Here is a 22,870-nt window from a genome sequence, read left to right on the forward strand (position 1 = left end):
AGTAATGTGGTTCACACTTAAAAAGAGGCAACCACAATAAAACCTATGGGTACTGCATATCCTCACAATGGCACTAAAGCTGGAGCTTTCGCATGAAGACAATGTCCTACGGATCACATGAAGGAAAAGAATCTTGCTCAAAGTCAGTCTGGCAAATACATTTAACAAAACAAAAGAAACTATAAAAAAGGTGCACGGGCCACATAAGACTTTGGTAATCACCAAGAAATTACAAGCAATGTGGAATCCCTCTCATGTGAACATCTAGGGACACAATTACTGAAAGCACAAGGCAGTCTCTCTCCAGGACTGACTTAGGAGAAAACAGAAGACTGCAAAAAAGATAATGCCCACACTGTAGTGACTGCCTGATATAATAAAAAAATGAAACAAGACAGAAGGATAGATACATTGACCAAATAAGTCGGAACATGCCTACTATTAATCACTCAAGCCACATTCAAGGTTACCAAAAGAAAATCCTTCAAACTCTGGGATCTTTTAACAGAAAACAGAAAATGAACCAAAATCCTGGCACCTCAACCCAAGACCTTCTTAGGTCAAATCTGGATAACAGCTGGTAGAAACAGAACCAAGTTAGATTCTTTCCCCATTAAAGAATGGGGACGTATACAGTTAAGGAAAAAAATGTAAAAGCAAGAAAGCACAAAAGAAACACTGCTATATTGCATGATTTAAGCATCTTTGTATGAGTGGGGAAATACATAAATTAAAAAAAAATCTGTAAAAAAACAAAAGTTTAATTACAAAATATTAACTATATTCTGTTACCACTGCTGAAAAATAATTATGGTCTTTGTTTAACTTTACTGGAGAACTCTTAGATGCACTGGCCTGCACCCTCATAGGTCAGATGAGTTCATTTAAACTAATAGACGTGAAACATCAAACTTGGCAGATAAACCTCACAACAAAAGAAAACTGCTTGCTTCTTTTATACCCACGTGGAAAAGGACACTTCTATGATGACTAAACAAATTCCTTATTGTTCTGTGTCAACAATGTTCTGGACTATGACCCATTTACTGGCTAAACATAACATCATATTAGAAATAACTAACAGAAGACCAGGAACTCAAGGTGGCATTTTTCAAATTAAGATTCATGTTTCAACTTTTTTAGAATAGCACTACATTACGAAGTTATAGTGCAACATTTCAAATTTAAAATATGTCTAAAGTCCGTCCAGATGGTTACAGAGCACTAAACGTTTCAGAGATCTGCCTGTGCTATTACACAAAATGGTACATCATTGGCATTTTCACTAGTGCTAAATAAGAGAGGGGAGATAAAAAAATATATATATTTTGAGCACTGCAATGTGGTTTGCTGTTGTTGGAGTATAATACCATATTCTTAGCAGCCAATATGTGCATCTGAGTTAACTGGTACTACTAAATCCTAATTCTAAAAAGGCAGCACGCCATTTTCTCTTAAGGGCAATTTAATGTTTTAAAACAACTAAATGCACATTTCTGACACAGCTATTTGAAACCAGGTACCTCAATGTTGGTACATAACTTATCAGTGATGGTACCGTAAATGTCAGGCCTTGCTCTGCAGCATAAAGCAAGGAGAGGTTAGATGTATGCTGCAAAATTAAAACAGCTCATGATACTTTGGCCAGGCTAGACTATACATACAAAAGAGCTGCTAAACAGAGCAAACAGGAGGATTACTGATAACCTATCCATGTAGAAACTTGTGTAAGCAGTTTAGCAACCTGAATCTGGTGTGTGTGTGTGTGTGTGTGTGTGTGTGTGTGTGTGTGTGTGTGTGTGTGAGAGAGAGACAATGCAAGGGTGTGCGCAAAAACTATCAAAAGCTGAATGAAGGTGGTTTTGGAAAATAAAACTATTACCAATTTCAAACAGGGTGATGAATCATGAATTCATATGCAATTTCAGTAGGACAGTATGCAATTACTATATGTGGCTAGAATTAAAGGAGCCATACAGAGAAGTTGCAGTCACAATGAATTTTCCCAGTATCTATGTCACCTGTGTGCATATTCTCATTTTCTATGAAGAAACCCCTTGCCAATATAGTCATACACTTAAGTCTAAAGAAAGTGCACTTTACATCACAAAATTTTCAGTAACAGTCTTGTTAAACAGTATCTAGGTCCACTGTTAAAACATTTTAAGAAAAATAAAGATGTGCTTTCAATTCCTGTTATGCTCAAGAGTGGGGATCTGTATCTGTCTTGTGAGTTACAATTTCCTCCACATTTCATTTAAAACAACAGGAAAGATAACTGATGAAATAGTGAAACTGCAGGATTTTAATGCGCACATACAAAAGCATCTTCTGGGAATCAAGTTTTTAGTATTATAAATTATGACAACTGTCGGAATTCAGGAGCAAGTACAACTTACTGGTGATTGAGCAGCAAGAATGCCATGGAACAGTAGTTGCTCTTCCTATTTTTTTTACTCTTGTAAAACAACCATATGATGCTCAGGAATAAATTTATTCTTATAATCCAAACAGGTACCAAGAAAATAAAGTTTATTCATTCAAGGGCTGATTAATGACTTCCTGCTGAGGTCCTGTGTGCATTTGCTCAAAGCGAAATCCTTTGTGATGAGTTTCTTATGTGTTCCCAGTTGTTGTAAAGGGCATACAGGCCAGTAAGCAAAAGCCCACTAAGCCCACCTCTTGCTGCCCCACGAAGTCCAGCTGTACAAATAAAACAGAAGTTGTTAATTAGTAAAGATTAGCATAAACATTAAAAAAGTGGCTTTGACAATGAAAGGAATATTTATGGCTAGTTATGTTAACAGTGTAATGCGCAAATAAAAGGTTTGGAAGAGGTATAAGATAAAAGTCTCATTTTCTCCCTTTTATGAAGCAGAGATTTACCTTTTTCACACTGAGATAAATTTAACAGTAGCTTCAGCTGTCATGAACAAAACAAAAAAGTACACTAATAAGATCCTACCCATTGAAATTTAACAACTGTCAGGAGGCAGTTTTAATGTGCATAACATCTTTCTAAATAAGGTATAAAAAAGAAAATGTACTATGCATCTGTGATCAAGTCACTCAGCCAGAACAAAGCCTCTGAGCTACTCTGCAGAAAGGTACTGATTGGGTGGATTTTGTCAAATCACCACATACTTAAAATAATGAGAATGTCTTGATTCAGAGACTTACCAAAAATCTCAAACCACAAATGAAAACTACAAAAATAAACGCACACAAATGTTATGATTTGCCATCATTTCATTAGTGGCAGTCAGAAAATTGTGTGTGTGTGTGTGTGTGTGTGTGTGTGTGTGTGTATACACATCATGCATGCGTCTTCCTGCCTGTAAATTGCGAAATGGTTGCAGTTATGAAATCCAATAACTCCTGTAAACCATTGGCATAAAACTGCAAAATTAAAGAATTTCTGAAGTCACTTTGTGCAAGTGGACTCTATAGGATACTTGAATAAAACTCATGAGCAGTAACCATAACATACAGTTTTCTACTCATTAGGGGCAACAACCATCAAGTCCTTCTAGCAGACAGATGTCATCCTGCACAAGGCAAATGCATGGCCTTGTGCTATGGCTTCAGTGTCGCACATAAGAACAGCATTTGGCAAGTACAATATTTAATTATTCTAGGAAGAATTTCATAACAATATGCTCAAATACATATTAGTGTAAGTTCTGGTTTTAGCACTTGTGTTTCAGACCAGTTACTTTACATTTAAGGTTTTTGTGGTCTGCACTCTTGTGGGAGTAGAGTTGGTCAAGGTGGATGATTTTAAGTACTTGCGATCAACAGTTCAGAGTAATGGTGAGTGTGGAAGAGAGGTGAGTAATGGTGAGTGTGGAAGAGAGGTGAAGAAGAGTACAGGCAGGATGGAATGGGTGGTGAAGAGTGTCAGGAGTGATTTGTGACAGACAGTACCAGTAAGAGTGAAAGGGAAGGTCTACAAGAGGGTAGTGAGACCAGCTATGTTATATGGGTTGGAGACTGTGGCATTGACAAAAAGGCAGGAGTTAGAGCTGGATGTGGCAGAGTTAAAGATGTTAAGATTTGCACTGGGTGTGACTAGGATGGACAGGATTAGGAATCAGTATATTAGAGGGTCATCTCAGGTTGGACAGTTTGGAGACAAAGCAAGAGAGGCAAGATTGTGTTGGTTTGGACATGTGCTGAGGAGGGATGCTGGGTATATTGGGAAAAGGATGCTAATGATGGAGCTGCCAGGTAAGAGGAAAAGAGGAAGGCCTAAGATAAGGTTTATGGATGTGGTGAGAGAGGACATGCAGACGGCTGGTGTGAAAGAGCATGATGCAGAGGACAGGAAGAAATGGAAACAGATAATCAGCTGTGGCGACCCCTAACGGGAACAGCCGAAAGAAGATGATGATGACTCTTGTGGACAAACTGATATCAAAACCCTCTCTCCATAAGTCCGCCCAAGTATGCAAACACTATGTCTGAACGATTCCCATCAGTTTCTCTTGCCAGCCTAGTTGACATGGGCATACTGAGACAGTGTAGCAACTGCCTCATGTTTACTAACAAGCCTTTTCTCCTAGCACATAATTCTTCTAATTGAGAGAATTGCATATACATTAGTAACTGGAATCCAAGCTCTCTTGCACCACAGTCAGTATTTCTGACAGAGGAGATTGCCAGCATAAACACCACACCATTCATATCACACAGCTAAGTGACACCCACACACATACGTAGAGGTCCTCAGTAAAATCTTACCTAAACAGCAGAGACCTCCAAAACACACACAAACATTCCACACACAGCAGACAACACACCAGTGTCTCTCAAATACAGCCCCATAATGCAAAACAATAAACCATCTCATCTCACAAAGCATAAAAATAAATCATACATACTAGTCATTGGCGACTCAACTGTGAGACACACAGATGTCCCCCTCACCAGACTTGACAAGGAGAAGGTCATGGTCAGTTGTCTGTCTGGTGCCAGAATCCGCCACGTCACGCACGCACTTAAGTCTCTCCACGTTGGAGTGAATGACTCGAGACATACCTCCCTGGATTATATGGAGAGAGAGGACTGAGCTCTCAGAGTGCATCCCAGGCAGGTATGACCCTAGCCCTAACCAGCATCCTACCTTCACCAAGGATGTTACTACAATACCAACAAAAAATAATGGACTTCAAAATTTGTCTTAGTTTCTGGTGTCATTCTAAGGGGATTCAGTATCTGTCTGCCTGGGATGACATGGTTGACAGACCTTAATGCTTTGCCAGAGCTGGCCTCCACCTATCACCAGTGGGATTCTGGATCCTGGCCAAGGCTCTCACCTCCACCCACTGTGCCTTTTTTAGGCAATGTCCCAAAGACAAATCTTCCAACATAAAAGATCTGTTAAAAAGCAAATTGAACGTCATGCTGCTTAACGCTTGGAGCCTTAGCCTGAAAATGCACTCACTGGAGGCTTTCCTTGCATGGGAAGATGCCACTGTCTGTGTGGTCACGGAAACTTGGCTCAGGGCTGCGGAGAGCACCCCTGTCTTACCAGGCTATACCTCATTCCACACAATCCAACCCCAAAATGAGGTCGGGAAGACTAAGAGTGGTGGAGTCTCTGACTTCATTAAGGACAGGCACACATTCAGACTGGCTTGCCAGCATGACACTGGAACTACTCCAGGTGCAACTGACAGTTGGGCAAGACACCCATACAAGTTATAGCCAGCTATAAACCCCACTCCATGACTCCAGACACCCACTCCTCTTACCTGGATCTACTCAAATCCATCAAGGTACCCCCCAACACCCTGATCCTTGGTGACTTCAACTACCCCAATATAGACTAGGTGAACTATTCCTGCACTAATGCACTCACCTAATGATTCCTTGACTTCATAATTTCTAATGCACTAGACCAGCCTGTCTCATCCCCCACAAGGGGAGATAACATTCTGGACTTGGTTCTCACCAACATGGGTGACTGCTGCATCACTCCCACAGTATGTTCTTCCCTGTTGAGATCAAATAATCGGATTGTCTCATTCAAAGTTTCTATCCCACCCAACCCTCCCCCAGCCGTAATCCAGCTAAAAAACTTTTCAACAGCTGACTACAACCTCCTAAAGGAGGGGGGGGGGTATCTGTAGCTTCACATCACTGTCCCCTTAGAGGATGAAGATAACTATGCTGAACAGTACGCCAATGCAGTATACAAGCACCTGTACAACTGCATGGACTCAGCCATACCCAACAGAACTAAAACCTGCTCCTCAAAGAAACACAAACCTGTTTGCTGGACATCCTCTATCAACAGGCTTTACAACAAAAGGAAGAAACTGTTGTCCAAGGGCAAAAAGGAACAAATTTCAAATTGGAAAAACTCTCTCCTTAGCCTCAACAAGCAAATTAGATCACTAATGAAAACCTCCAAAGCCAATTATGAATTGAAACTAGCCTCTGAAAAAGGGAAACTACAAAGCCTTCTTCAGTTACATTAGGAACCTCTATGGCAAAACACAGGTTTGTTCCGAATTAGTACTTAACAGTATCACCTACACTGATTCTGTTGACTTAGCCAACCTGCTAGCAGACAGATTCAGGTCAAAACTTCAACCCCCCCTGAAAGGCCCTTTCGACATCCCAGATTATTGTCCCGCACCTCACATCTCCACAAATCATGTGTTAAAGGCCCTATCCAAGGCAAAGAACACAGCTTCCACGAGACCTGACAGTATCCCAGGCTGTACTCTGCACCATTCCAGCAAGAACTGGCTTCACCTTTGAGCACCCTATTCAATCACAGTCTAAGTACTGCCTTCATTCCAGCAGAGTGGAGAACTGCCATTGTCATCCCCTTGCACAAAGGTGGTGCCACTACTGACCCTGGAAACTATTGCCCCATTAGCTTGACAAGTCTGATCTGTAAAGCCATGGAGTGTATTATTATGGATCTCATAAACAAGGATATAAGTACTCTCCAAGCACTTGACCTCACACAGTTCAAATTAGTCAAAGGCAGATCTTGCCTGTTGAACCTGGTTGACTTCTTTGAGATAGTCACTAAGGCCCTGCATGAAGAAAAGTTGGTATATACAGCTTACCTTGACAAGGCCAAGGCTTCTGACACAATTCCTCACTTGGGCATCATCGAAAAGCTAACACAACTTAGTGTAAACTCCTATCTCATCAGGTGGGTGGCCATCTGGCTCATGGACAGGACCCTCAATGTCAAAATAGGTGCCTCCACCTCTGATAGCAGACCTGTCAATAGTGAGTTCTCCAGGGATCTGTCCTGGGAGCCCTACTATTTGGCATCTACTTTTCGGAGGTCCAGGCAAAGACAAAAAACCTGTGGTTGACCAAGTTTGAAGACAACTGTAAGCTGGGTGCTGTCATGGACTCCCCAAATGAGTTTAATGTACTGCAAGAGGGTCTCACTCCAACTAATGACTGGTGCCAAAGTCATGGCCTCAAGCTAAATGCAAAAAAATGTATCATCATACCATTCGGCAAAAACATGGCCCCTACTGATCCACCATCAATGGCAATCCCCTAAACACAACCTGTGGTGAGAAACCTGGGTACTCAGGCTGATAATCTCACATTCGACCATCATGTAGCGGCAATGGTCAGAAAAGCCTTTTACTTGGTTCACCTCATAAGTAAAGGGAATGCATCCAGAAAAAAAGAGGTTATGACCTCTCTGTACTCCTCTCTCATTAGCCCAATAATCAAGTACAACACCCCCATTTGGTATGTACTGCTCCAAACATCTGCACCAACTGGAAAGGCCACAGAAATACCTTACAAAGAGAATCCAAAGCCTCCAACACCCATCCTATGTGGACAGGCTCAAATCATTATCACTCTATATGGTATCATACAGGTTGCACAGAGATGATCTGTTTCTCGCCTACAAAGCAATCTCGAACCCTACCCTACTAGAGATGCTCCATATCCGTAAGTCTAACTCCTCACACATTACTTACTCAAAAGGCCTGAATCTAATATGTGACATCAACAAAACCTGCTGGAGAGACAGGTTTGTCTTTCAGAGGCTGCCCAGTCTCTGGAATAGACTTCCCACATGTCTCTCCAAAGCAAAAAACACAGCATCCATGGGACCTGATGGTGTCCCCGGCTGTGTGCTCCACGAACTCAATGAGGATTATTAAACCCCACAGCTACAGCTGTTTTAATCATAGTCTACCTCTCTGATGGATCGTCAGGGAGTGCGCACTGCAACTGTGGTCCCACTTCACAAAGGCGGGCCTCTCCCCACCTGGAAATTACCCCCCCCCATTAGCTTGACAAGCCTTATCTTGCAAGCCATGGAGAGAGGATCATAATGGACCTCATATAAAGAGATAGGAATTTGCAGACTTTGGATCCATCCCAGTTTTTGGCTTTGTCAAGGCAGATCATGCCTTCTACTTGGTTGACTTTTTTTCACAACAACCAGGCCATTGATGGGAAAAAGGCAGTCCATACAGCCCTACCTCTATCTGGCGCCCACTACAATATATACCCCCCCCATTGAAAAACTCAAAAAAATAAATCAAGCAAATGTTAACCCATACATCACAAGATGGGTTGCACTGAGTGAACCCACAGGGTCACAGAGTCAGAGAGTGGGGCGCCTGTCAGACTCAAAGCAGTGGTGTCAAGTGTGTACCAGGGCTGCAGTCCTGGGCCACTCTTGTTTGGCATACTTTTTTCCAAAGTACAAGCAAACACAGGAGGGTTAAGTGACAAAGTAGTTGAAACTGACTGCAACTGCCTAGTGACACAGAAAATAGTAGAACACACATATCCTTCAGATATCCTCACTAGAACTGGTAACTGGTGCAAAGCCTAAAAATCCTAACCAAAAATGCAAAAAAAATGCCAAAAAAAAAAACAACAAAACAACCAAAAGCCAAATAGGTGACAATCCACAGATCCACTGACAATGGAGAAGATAGACCTGGGGACCCAGGGACCCCAGGTTCCCAGTGTAGCGTCAGGTCTGTAGGTTAGGAACCCCTTCACACCCATGTAGTTTGGACATTTATCATTCCTCATCTCATCTAGATCAAGGGATCATCAAGTCTCCCTCATCACATCATCACTCATCAATGCCTCATCAGACCAATGATTGGAATACAATGCCCCATCTGACCTAGGCCACAAAAGAGGCCAAGAAGGAAGAACTCAAAGGATAAAAAAAAAGCACAAAAGGTGCAAAAACTGAACTCCAGCTGTATCTGTCTCAAATGCTTATGCTCTACTTTGCTTTTCAGGTGACCTTTGCCTAACATAACCCAGATTTGAAAACCAGATTTCATGATAAAAGCCCAGAGAAAAAAAATACCTCAATCAAGAAACAGGGCGATAGACAGGCATTCGGAGACACTGCAGGGACAGATTCATCTTAAATAATGATGGCTGGAAAGGATGCTGATGGGATAGAAAAACCTCACTATGCCTTGTAAAATCGAAAACTGGCCTTGTTCAAGAGAAATCTTGACCAATGGATGATATCCCTCATACGGGAGAGAGACACCAGAAACAGACTCAGTCAGTTCACCACAGATGGGTATAGTAGGTATGGGGCAATATAGGCACTAAACCATATAGTTCCCCAAACTATGCCTGGCATAAGCCACAAACATGCACAAGCCTAGTAAATGCCCTATGGGCTATGAAGAGTACCTCACTGACCTTCTACAAGCACAATCTTGATGAGTGGATGGGAAACCACAAATTCGACCCAGGGGTTTTACCTTTGTCCCTCACTGACAGGGGCGACAGGTGCTGACTAAGGTTTCTTTTTGGTGATAAACTCTTGGCTAGGCTTGTAAGGGCCCCTGGATCATTAGGCTAGTAACTTCCTATGATCCTACGAATGCACACCATAAACTATTTTTACAAGAACCATGAATTTAGATTATGAAAACTGATCCACTTCTTGTTCCAAATCCAAAATGGGTTGGCAAGCAGGTATTTAACAAGAGTCTCTTTTGAATATCTATTCTTATGATTAGCACCCTAACATTTTTTACCATCTTTCCTCAGTACACATGATGGCTGTATGGTGCAGAAGCATAAAAAGCACTTATGACCCAGATGGTCTCAGACAGTGATCTGGCACAGACCAGGTTGGGGAAAGATGCGACTTGGGTAACCAATGCCACATTACTCCACAGTGGACAGAGGCAACTTATTTAAGTACTGCTCAACAGAGTCGGGGGGTTACTCCAATGTGTTCCTACATTAAGCAGTGCATTCACAATCTGTACTTGGGATTAGGCACCTTTTATTGTTGAGCACAGATGAGTCACAATGTTGTGAGAGAAACTGGTGGGGTGGGGAGTAAGGATGGCAAAAAAAAAAAAAACTGATCAATGCCTGGATTACATCTCTTCTCACTGACTGATGTCTCGTGCATGGGAAGAAAAAAGTATTGAAATCTTTCTTCAATAAATAATTTTGCTGTGGTATTCATTGCATTTTTGCAGGATTTCAAGCAGACACAAAACTACTCCAAAAGATGGACAGCTAAATTGGCCTTATAAAGCTGCCATATTGATGATAGCATCACTTCTAGACTGAGCATGTAGCCTGTAGTGCTTAGTAATTATGAGCAAATTTGTCCAAACTGCAGCTTTACATGAGAAGCACTACTCTGTCAATGGACAAGGGAGTATGCAGGGGCAAAACCTAGGGTAAAAGCATGTTAACTGTTAAAGTTAAGGCAGTGCTTGAGGACAAACAGAGGACTAAGCTTGAGACATGTCAAGTGAGGAGGAAGGCAAAATGAAGGACAAATAGGAATGGAGTAAGAATTTGAGGTTACATTCACTGGTGATCCAAATCAGTCAGTAGCAAATTGGAGTATTCAGAGCTCTGGGGTAGACAGGGAATGACTACCGACTACGAACTTGGAGCATGAGGACTGCAACAAAAAGGAGAGGCAATTAGTTCTGACCAAGGTGGAGTAGAAGTTCCATTAGTCAACAATGATCATGTGCCATTAAGAAGGTGAAGGGGGTGGGTAAGTAGAGAAGGTATACTCCAAGGAAAGATGAGCAGTAAGACAGCAAAGAATATGGCACTAACTGAAGAGAAGCTGGCAGAAGGGGTCAATAAAAGGGGCAAACTTTTTTTTGCATACAGCAGAAAGGAAAAACCTTGCTAAGCTGAGCAGAAAGATGAGAAAGACGGGGGAAACAGGATCATTGAAGAATGAGAAAAATCAGAGGAACTGAATGTACATTTTGCTTCAGTCATTATGAAGAAAAGCAAGGGGTGCCACATTGGGATGGAGTCAGGGCAGGATGACAACAGGCAGGGAGAGGGATCTGGCTGTATTTTAAGAAGGAAAAAGCACAAAGACCAAAGTAGGCTGCCTTCTAGACTCCACAAGTATGTGGCCAGTGTGCTGACATTTCCCAAGACAGAAATCCTAAGTATATCAGTGGCTAGTGGAGAAGATGCTAATGACTGGAAGACAGCAACTATAGCAGTAGGGGTGGGGATGCAGAAAACATAAGGGGAACTATAGGCTTGCTAACATAATAGAACTGGACAGGGAATGTCATGGGTAATACTGACATAAAGGCTGGTTACTTTTGGTGTCTTCTTTAGGGACTTCCAAGATGGCTGCACATTGACTAACAGCTTAATTCTAGCTCTCCCAGTGTGAAAACTGGAACTTAGCACAGAAAGCCAGTGGATTTATACTCCTGGGTAAATTTCAGTAACTGACTAGAAAGTGCACTGCCTGGAAGCCAGGAACAAAAATAAAAAGGACCTGAAGGAAAATGAGTTTCAAAAGGTGAAGATAAAACACTGACTGGGAAAAGTACTGCAGCTGTTCAGCAAAAAGCAATGCAAGCTCCAAACATGACTTCCAGTAACCTAGAGGAAAGCACAAGACAACTCTACAATGACCTGATTAACATAGACAAAACACTGACGCAGTATATTAACTCAAACAAAAACTGGAAAAAAATGGAAGAAGCCTTAAACAGCTATTCAGATAAGGTGATAAAACTGCAAAAATCACAGGTCGAAATGACGAAAAAGCTGGCTGAATATCAGACTGCACAAGAACAAATGTTTCAAAAAATAGAATTAGAGGACAGAGCACGTAGGGAAGACATAAGATTTTCTGCTGTACCCAAGAAGCTGGAAGGAAGATATTATTAGTTTTATGAAAGCACAAATAAGCAAATGGGCTGGTAATCCACAGTGGGACTTGTTAAATGAAAATGCACATTGGGTGCATGCTTCAAATCTCGCTATGAGAAAGCAACCTAGACCTTTAATAGTAAAGATGAAATCCTACCAGCACAAGGAGTTGATTCTGACAAAACTGTGACAGAAGGACAAAGTACTAAAACTGGAAGACAGCAGAGTGTTTGTGGAGAATGATTACTCATTGTCCACTAGGCAGAAGAGGAGTACATTTATGCCACTATTTAGAGAACGTCGAGAAGTAGGCATGAAATTCAAACCCAGCTATTCTCAAAATAATCAAAAAATGATTTTGAATTTTTGTGAAACAGGAGATTCTGTTTCTTGTTCTTCTGGTAATAAAGACCACACACAGACTGTGCCATTGAAACATTTTCCAATGTTTCAATGGAAAATGATTGAGAGAAGGAAAAAAGCACAAGAATTGACTAGAAGACAGTAAGTTAGAAATGAAGCAGAGACAGGATATGGGAGAGAGAAAGGAACAGAACTAAAACCATTAACTTGGAAATTGACAAATGTGGGATTACAAAACAATTATATTTGTGAACCATGACAACAAGAAAATCTGGAAATATTGGACTTTTTTGGACTCTGTTAAACTTGTAGAGGGCTGTAAAGCACATGCTTGTCATTAATGCTTGGAAAAATACTTAGGAGAGGGGAGAGAAAAAGTTAAGTAAAAACATTTTTCCTTAATGGTACTACTTTTATAGTGCATAATTTTCTTTGCATGCTATGAAGTAACATTTTCTCAGTTATTTTAAGTGTAATGGGGATACTAAAGTAAACAGGTTCTCCAGTTTTTTCTTCCTCCCTGATCTGTTTTAAGAAATGTAGGCACTGCAATGTAAAGAAAAAGGAAAAGTCTGGTTAAAAGAGCATGAAAAAAGAAAAATGTGTGCTTTTTCTTATCCCTGCATAAAGGAATAACCATATCAATGCCCTTAGCTTGCTCTAGTAACAAGTTTTAAGAGAAAGCAAATAAATGAAAAGGAATATTGAATATTATAAGGCTTTTTTCTACAAATGTATGCTTAGTAGCGATTTTGTATCTGGTCCTCATGTCTCCAGGAGACAATCTCACAAAGAAAAATGGCTAGATCATGTTCATTGAAAAGCATTCAAGTGTTTACCTAGCTGGGAAAGCTATAAAGATGAGACAAAACCAGACAGCACTTATTAGAAGCACAGGCTGCACCATGCATCTTAGCATAGATAACCTTTCTTTTAGGTTAACTCAGTCTATGTGTGCAGCTGTCAGTTACATTTGTTCCTATCAGGAGGATAAAACATCAATATCTGAAAATGTACACAGCTCCGTGTGTTATTATTAAGTTAATAGGTTTTAGGGCATACAGAGGTATGTTTTAGGACTTTCAATAAACAAAACGTTTTATAAGATGTGACATAGGCTCAAACAGATATGATAAGAAACAATTGTATAAAAGATCAACCTGCCAAACAGTGTATGCATGTAACACAAAAGCTATTACACACAAAAGGCAGTAATAACTTTTTAATACAATAATGCTTTCTGCTAATGTCTTTAAATATCAGTGGTCTCACAGATGAATACAAAACAGAGAGCAGTGAGCTACATTAAAATGTAGAGTGCAAATAGCTACACAACAGGAGATGCACTTGGAAAGAACTGAACATGTGAATTTGATAAAGAAAGGTTTTAAGGATGGTTATTCAGTGGAATACATGGGACAAAGGAAAAAGAGGAGTACTTATATTAATTGCAAGAGGGGCTCCAATAGTGATAGAAGAGAATACAGAGATAGTAATAGTAGATTTGTAGCACTAAGGGACTTCTGGCAAGGGAGGAGGATGACAACACTGGCTTATATTCCACCTAAAACTACTATAATGGAGTTTAAGAAAATTCTGGGGAGAAATACTCCGCTTTCAGCAAGGAATATTACTTACAGGTGAGGACTGGAATTTGATTTGTAACAGTGAAAATGTGTCTGGGGCCCAGAAGGGAAAAATAAGAGAGGAAGGTAGAGTTTTGAAGAAATTTTTGAAAATATTTGGCATGGAAGATGTGAATTCAGTACTAGGCGTTCAGAGTGAATTTACATAGTATTCCCCTAAGATACAAAAACTGGTCTAGGCTGGATGGAATTTATATTTCACAGTAATACATACATTTAACTGAAGGTCTTCATATGTACCCAATAACTATTTCAGATCATGTGCCAATAATAATTAAAAATAAAAACAGAGGGTTGTTGTTTGTCTTTCGGCTTTTTCCTGGTTAAGGGGTCACCACAGCAGAACTCCGGTCTGCTAATGATTGGCAGTAGATTTTTACGAAACGTCGAGGTGCCAGCTCGATGTCCAACCTTCAACGAAGACACACCCATTTACGCACGCATGTCTTTCGAACGCTACCCAACTGCGGGGAGGACATGCAGACTCCACACAGAAGGCACTCCCAAGCCAAGCAGAGAATTGAATGGGAGAACCTCTTGCTGTGAGGTAACAATGCTACCGCGTACCACCGCGGCATATCTTTTCCTCTGCTTAGTAATGAAATAAAAATGAGACACTGGCACTTTCCCATCTATTTGTTGAAAATAGAGGAATTTAAGGAATGGGTGGTGGAAATTATTCAGGCGCTATTAGTGAAGATAGAAATTTCTTCTGAAAATATAGCTAGGGAAAGGGATAAAACTAAAGTGGAGCTAAAAAAAATAGGGTGGAAATAAAAGAAAGGGAGATATGGTTAAGAAATAAGAATTAGAGGGAATGACAAATGTTCAAGTAATGCAAAATAGGGGGGGATCTCACAGAAAAAGAGGTGTAACTGCAGAATTTTCATAGGATAATAGGAATTTACTAGGCTACTGGCCCTAAGGCCCTTACAAGTCTAGCCAAGAATTTAGCCCATGTTCCAACAAGTCAGCACACTATGCCACTGTCCAGTAGGGACATAGGTGGAACCCCAGGGGTGTATTTTCTGTTCCCCATTCAGTTATCCAGGTTGCGCTTAAAAAGGTTTAACGAGGTACTCTGCTTTATGTGGAGAGGGAATCTATTCCACGAAATTTCAATAGAAAATAAGGGATTACCTTGATAACATGCATGAGTTTAGAAAGACTGCTGTTAAGCAACTGTTTTTTGATAAGAACTCTAGAGCACAAAATCTTTTAGCACAACAATTCAGGCATCAGAAAGTTGAAAGGACTGTTGCCAAGCTTAGGGAGCCTATAACACGGAATATAACAAAAGATCCTGTAGAAGTATTAGAAATATTTTGAAAATTCTATGAAAGTTTGTATAAAGAGAAATATGGTAATCATGAAAAGGTACAAATGGAAATGTTTATGGAAGGATTAAATATGCCATGGTTAGAGGCAGATGAAACTAGATTACTAACAGAATAGGAGGAGATTAGATAAAATGGTGATGTATAACCAAATCTATAGGAAAGTCCCAGGAATAGACGGCATTCCAGTGGAAGTATGGAAGCTAGGAGGAAAAAAAAAAACTGATAAAGACCTGGAAGGTTTTGTTTAACAGTATTTTACAGGAGAAGAAGTACCAACATCCTGGAAGAAGTTAGTGGTTGCTGTAATATTTAAAGAGGGTTAAAAGATCCATCAGGTTCATCCTTGTACAGGCCCATTTCAATAGCAAATCATGATTATAAAGTGCTGAGGTCTATACTGGCTAAAAGAATTGCAAACGTGATGCCAACATTGATAGACATGGATTAATGTGGTTTTGTGGAGGGGAGGCAAACATTTGACAACATTAACAAAACATTGATGTTCCAGAGGGAAGCAGAATGTAAGAAAATACTGCTGTTGTTGGTGGGTCTTGATGCAGAGAAAGCATTTGACAGAGTAAGCTGAGACTATGAGCAAGGCATCAGAAGCATTTGCATTCCCTAATAAAATTATAAGATTGATTAGGAGGATATATGAGGGATTGGAGGCAAAAATTAACGTGGGTAGGTTCCTCTCTGATAATTTCTGCTTGAGCAGGGGAACCAGGCAGGGGTGTCCTCTTTCTCCTTTGTTATTTGCATTATATTCAGAACCACTGGCAAGTAAAACAAGGGAATCAGAAATTCAGCAAAAATAATTGGCATGACAGTCAAGAAAAGCTAGCTCTATTTGCAGATGCTATTATTTTATACCCGATAAAACCAGACAAGGACATTACAGGGTTGTGGAAGATTTTGATAAGTTTCAAATCTTCTTGAGATACAAAAAGTAATGAAGCTAAAACAAAGGCAATAGCAGCAAATTGTGTACCCACACACAAATTGGTTCAGCAATATCCACATTTATGGGGACATGATAAAATGAAGTTTTTAGGAGTGGGGATCAAAAATGATTCTGGTGTGGCTGCTAAGGATATGTGGGAAGAGATTAAACAAAGGATATAACAAAAACTGAGAAATTGGAAGCTCTGTTATATGGATATACAAGCAGTTAAAATGTTTTAGTCCCTTTAGTTTTATATACAGTCAAGGCATATTTTGTCAACCAGAGAAGAAACTGTGGACAATTTATAAAGAGCTGAAGGATTTTACCTGGGAGGGAAGATGGCAAGAGTCAAGTGGGATAAGCGGATTCTTCCAACAGAGCAAGGTGAATTGGTATTACCCAATTTTCAGGGCTACACAGTTAAGGCTCTTATACATAGCACAAGCAGAAACCTATAATGGAAAGTAAAAAGGGATGTTGCTGAAACAAGGGGAAAGCTCAAGAAACAAGGACAGACTGGGATTTTGGATGTAGACCTTTAAGGAAAACAACAATAATCATACAGAATATTATATTCATAAACCAGCAGAAAGTATTACAAGAAATAAGCCAACATGGGAATTGAGAAAGGAGATTCTGCCGATAGGGATGATTTCATTTAGGGATACAGAAAGTAGGTAGGAGGGGCTGGAATTTATTGGAGAAAACTGGCAAAAAAAGATATTGGGAGCAAATAACTAAAGAGGTAGAGGCAAAGAGAAATAAATAGGGGGTCCTAAACAAAAGATAAGTAGTGGTAGAGTTTTTAGTAGAATTTAGATGAGGAGCTGTTAAAAAAAGAATAATTAATACAGCATGTATAATATTGCATGATAACTATAAGAATAATTCAAAGGAGGTTAGAAAGGATTGGGAAGAGACTGGCTAAGCAATTCACAAAGAAACAATAGGGGTTATCCATTTGTCTCTCAAACATGCAATAAAATCTAGAAGATTTAGGATTTTTGCTTGGAAATATTTGCATAGATATTTTTATATCCCAAGTAGACACCAGAGAATTTTTCCTCAGGTAGGCAAGCAAATGTTGAAGGTGTGATGAGGAAGAAACAGTTAATTGGGAACATATTTTCTGGGAGTGTAATGAGCTGGCAGACTTAAGATTCCCTACAGACTACTCTATCACAGATACTGGGTAAGCAAATTGGTGTAAGTAGGGAAATTACTTTTCTGAGCTATGATACAGAACTGGAATTGCCTAGGCATAGTGAGGCTTTGCATGGTCTAATTATGGTGTCTTCCAAAAAAGCAATTATTATAAACTAAAAATCAAAGTCTAAATCAACTGTACTAGAAGTAGTGAATATAGTACCAGTAACATACAACTGGAGCTGGGAACTTCAGAAATGGGTATGGGCAAATTACATAGGAAAAAATGGGAATTGTAGTTACAATTCATATAGGGGAGGAATGAGGTTTAAAAGAAGGCACGACCTGAATGAGCTAGGTAATGTCTGACAATGATTGGGTAGATAAGTGATGTATAATGTTTGCAACTAAAATTGTGTCATTATGGTTTGTGATGTAAAATGCTTGCAACTGGGATTATGTCAATACGGTATGTTTTCACTTATATAAATTTATGATTGCCTGTATCATAAGTGATAATTTAATAAAGATTTCTTTTTAACAAGAGCTTGTTCCTTTCCTAGAAAACAGCAACCTCCAGGACAACAACCAACAAGGGCTCATGGGGAGACAAAGTCACTTATTAAACCTGACTAGTTTTATAACTGGGTTAGAGAGTAGAACATGACAGATGAACTGGCAGACACTGTATACCTAGACTTCAGCAAGGTTTTTGACTTGGCCTTGGATTGGGGCAGCTAACAAGAAAATTGAAGGAGATGGGGACTGGACAATAAATGAAAAAATGGACTGATGCATGGATGACCTGTAGGACAGGACACTGTGTTTAGAGGAATCACGTCAGGCATAAACAAAGTAACAAATGCTGGGTTTAGTCCTAGGGTCAGTACTCTTCAACTAATTTGCTTCACACATACCTGAGGGAACTGAGAACAAGATCAATTGCTATGGAATTCACACAAAAAGGACAGTAGTGAATGGTGATGGAAAGAGTCTTAGAAAGATTTTGGAAAGGCTGTCCATGCGGCAAGTACCTTGCACAAAAATACAAAGCAATTTTTTTGAATCATAATCTTCTAGATGTGAAACATCAGCTGTGATTAGTGGAACTGAAGGTGACAGAACAGGAAGAGGATATGAGGAATGATTACGACAGAGAAGCTGGACTACCAAGAGCAAGGTGACAGGTCAGTGTCACCAACAAACAGAAAGCTGGAGTGTATATTCAGGGGGATAAGCATCACAAAGAGATAATGTTCCTGTTCCTCTAAGCCCTAGTAAGGCTACACTTTCAGTAGTGGGTGCAGTTCTGGAGGCCATACATGAAACAGGATACAAACCTGCTGGAAGTCTAGAGGAAAAGCATTGGAAGGGTGAATGGGTTGGGGCTGAAAAGATATGCCCAAAAGCTAGAGCTCTTCAGAGACCAGAAGAGAAAGATATAATGGAAGATGTAATAAGGGTATACAAACTCATGTCAGGGAGATGAGAAGGGCCCATCCTTAACATGAAAGAAAGGGGAGAAAGAAATGGCAAAGACAGTAGATATTGGTGAAACAACAATTCCCTTAGTTGATGAAAGCACTTCATTGTGAGAGTTGTGGATCCACAAAACAGGCTTCCAAAGTGGGTGATAGAGAATTAATCCACTGAGGCGCTGAAAAGGTGAAAAGGCAGGTGGGCAAAGGGATGGAGGGGAAGTAAAATGTCAAATGCACTTAAATGGCAGACTATTTAGGCTTAACGACTCCTGTTGACAAATGTAATATACTTGCATTTTACTCTATCTAAACTTAGGTTCATAGGTAGGTACTAGGCTACTGGCCCTAGGGCCTATATAAGCCTAGCCAAAAGGTACCCTGGCTTTCGCCACCCAAGAAAATTATTTTCCTGTGCCACTGTCAAACAGAGCCACAGAAGTGATACCTGGGGTGAATTTCCTATCGCCCATCCAATCATCAAGATTTTTTTTGAAGAGTGCTAATGAAGAGCTTTGTTTGATATAGATAGGTAGTTTGCTCCAGAGTATGGGAAATCTCTGGGACAGGAATCTATCTCTCCAGCATGTTCTGTTTATTGTGGTGGCAAGGTTTAGGTCTCTAGAGCGTGTAGCTTGTAGGGATTAGGATTTCTTTAAGTGGAGCATGTCTAAAAGCTCTGGGTTTGACATAGCTGTGTGTGTTCGGCAGAGATCGCCTCTGAGTAGGCAATATGTGATTGAGTAAAGCTGCAGTTTTTTGAAAAGGTCTGCGCAGGGCATCTGCTTGAGGCCAGTAATCATCTTTGTGAGGTATTTCTGTGGCCTTTCCAGTTGTTTTAGATGTCTTGTGAGGTACATACCAAAAGGGGCATGTACTCTATAATGGGTCTAATGAGTGACTAGCGGAGGGGAATAATGACCTCTTAATATGCAAATCTGTAAATATGTACAGCAGACCAAACTTGTGCACAATACTTATTCAGAAAGTAATGTATGAGAGGTTTCACCCTTGTAACAAACAGTACATAGTGACAATTCCTAAAATGTGGCCCAAGTATCCACCATACAATGGATGCAAAGTCTTACTGAAATGAATAGTGTTTAGGGACAACAGTGCATAAACTGCACCCTAAATGCCCAATCTGCAACAAAGCCATAATTTTAATAAAATGACCACTGTATTTTGGGAACATCAGTGTGTGAAGTCTACCTTAAGTACCCAGTGCACAATGGCTGCAGCACAGATTCAGTGCAATAACTATTGTATTCTGGGAAGAAAAGTGTACAACATGCTGCATCTTTCAACAGCACATTTTCTACAGTATTTTGGCAGGTGAGGGCACATCATTTTGTGAGGCTATATATCTATTTTTTATTGACAACAACAATGGTATATACTCTATATGTTTAAGTATATATTTTCAGATAGCATGTGGAATCTGTCATGGTTTTGCATAAAAACTGTTAAGTACCGTAATTAGCCGATTCTGGGTATTGTATTACTGGGATCACATGTATGATTTAACTGATCAATTTTAACACTGTGAAGGTATAACAGAGCTGTAATCAGGAAAAAGAGCACTAGAGACCAACGTAAACAGGCAATATCAAGCACATCAAATGTTAGAAAAATTTTACTGTTGTTGAGCTCTTTTGTCACTTACAGTACAAAGCAGGACTTCAGGTGAAGACATTTTGACATGCTTTATACTGCCGGTTGACATTTGTCCATACTTTTTCCTGATTAGTGGTAATTTTTAGAGCAGTTGTTATGTTATTTTAGTGCTTACTGCTGTTCTGTAACACAGCTGTCATACAAGAAGTCAAGACTGCATGCCTCTGTGTGCAACAAGTTTTATGACCTGAGTGATTAGCCATCCTATCACTCTTGCACTGTGCCAACCATATGTAAAGAGGACACCATGCAGTCTGTTATGGCTGCGCAGCATTACACAAACAACAATCTGTTAATACTACAACTATTTAATTTGAAAATACATTACATAATGCCTTTTTGGCATAACATGCCACATTTTTCTATGTTCATGGCATACCTCCTTTTAAGGTGCACAGATATATTAACAGGTTGACAGCAGTCTACTGTGATTCTGTCACTAAGAGTTGCACATCTCTGTACCCATGAAACAATTTCAACATGAAGAGCAGCAACCAAAAAAAGACAATTATACAAATCTGCCATGCTGTGTTGTATGCTGTGTCTGGCATCATCTATTAGGAACTGGAACTTTATGAAGCCTCATATAGCAGACTGGTTTACTTATACTGATCACAATTACAGAGTTGGATAAAATGTAGTCCCATCTTCAAAACAACCACAGTCACACACACAAGCTTTTGTCTAAGTATAAGGTTCTCCCTAAACTGGATACATCAATCTTTTTAAGCAATCACATTGCTGTCACGTACACACGAACAGGCAGGCATACATACATACATGCATGCATGCTGTGAACAGATTACAGGTGGGAAAGGTGTGACTTACCAGTTGCACACTGACAATGTAATGATGCTGTTGTGTGTTTGCAAGTTTTTCTGACTGGCAACAAGAAAATAGGCTTGTGAAGAGGTCCTGGGGATTTGCAGCAAAAAGTTGAGACTTCAGTAAATCAGAATGAACCCAACACATCTTCCTTGTTTATTTCAGCTACCAAACCATAAAATGGCAGACAAACCAAGAACAAATATGCACAATGGTTTATTAACTAGGACTGCATTTAACCTCAGTGCATTGAGGGATTACTCCATGGCAAACCTCATCGCACTCTCAAAAAACTTGAAATCCAAAAGCTCCCTGCTCACAAATCTCATAACAAAAGCAGCCGCCTACAGCATTGACTTCTATATCCAGCTTACCTCCTGCAATGAAGTCTTTGTCCCAATCTGGCAAAAGTATGCTGCCAAATTTTAGAACAGGTCCCTGTGATGGAGCCCTAATATAAGCAAACTTTACAATAAAAGGAAAGAACTTCTTGGACTAATGAATAAACTCAAATCCCCCAATTCTATATGCAAACTCAAAAAGGTCTCCGACAATACTGCTATCTCTTCCAAACTCAACCATAAAGCATTAATTAGGAACTTCAGAAGTTACACCCAACAATGCATAGAGCTAATACCATACAGCAGCACAAATTCCAATGCTCAGGACAAACCCTACATAAACTTTACCAAATTGAATTCCAAGTTCTCTTCAGTCCTACCTCTCTGCTACACCACTCCTTACACTCACCCCCTGTCTTTGTCTGAAATTATCTTCAAACAGGTCCTAAATACCCTCTCTAACAACAATAACACTATCCCTATAGGTCCTTAAAACATAGCAGGTTGTCTCCTAGTTTAGCAACAAACACAGTCTTATAGATTTCTTTTACAAATCTTTCCAATCTTAGCCTCTACGCCCAATATGCTTAAGACTTGGAAAACAGCCATGAAGGCATAGTTTGCAAACTAATGGAAAATATTATAAAGGAACTTATAAGGATCTTGGCAGCTGACAATGCCTCAAACTGAACTGGTCTGGTTTTATGAAACAAGTCCTGTCTACTAAATCTGGTGGAGTTCTTTGAGAAATAACTGAAACACTGAATAATGGAAAGATGGTATACACTCCATACCTGGATGTAGCTAAGGCCTTCTATAACACTCCACATCTGGTATTAATTAAGCTCACTTGCTTAACTATTAACCCCTATATAATCCCACTGGGTAGTTAATTAGTCCACAATCAGAACACATACAGATTATGTTAGTGGCACATTCTCCTCAA

At 39.9% G+C, this 22,870-nt stretch overlaps 1 protein-coding gene across 1 annotated transcript in view; it reads right to left on the reverse strand.

Moving 5' to 3' along the window:
* Window positions 1–1,105: 1,105 nt before the first annotated feature.
* LOC122789234 (mitochondrial import inner membrane translocase subunit Tim23-like) overlaps window positions 1,106–22,870 on the reverse strand; it is a 551,726-nt gene continuing 529,961 nt past the window's right edge. Inside the window, exon 7 of the mRNA XM_044056517.1 lies at window positions 1,106–2,703. Coding sequence (XP_043912452.1) covers window positions 2,588–2,703 — 116 coding nt within the window. The 3' untranslated portion in view covers window positions 1,106–2,587. The remainder of the gene's footprint in view (window positions 2,704–22,870) is intronic.

This window comes from Protopterus annectens, chromosome 14.part0 (assembly GCF_019279795.1).
Source record: "Protopterus annectens isolate FY-2018-M chromosome 14.part0, PAN1.0, whole genome shotgun sequence".
NCBI lineage: Eukaryota > Metazoa > Chordata > Ceratodontiformes > Protopteridae > Protopterus > Protopterus annectens.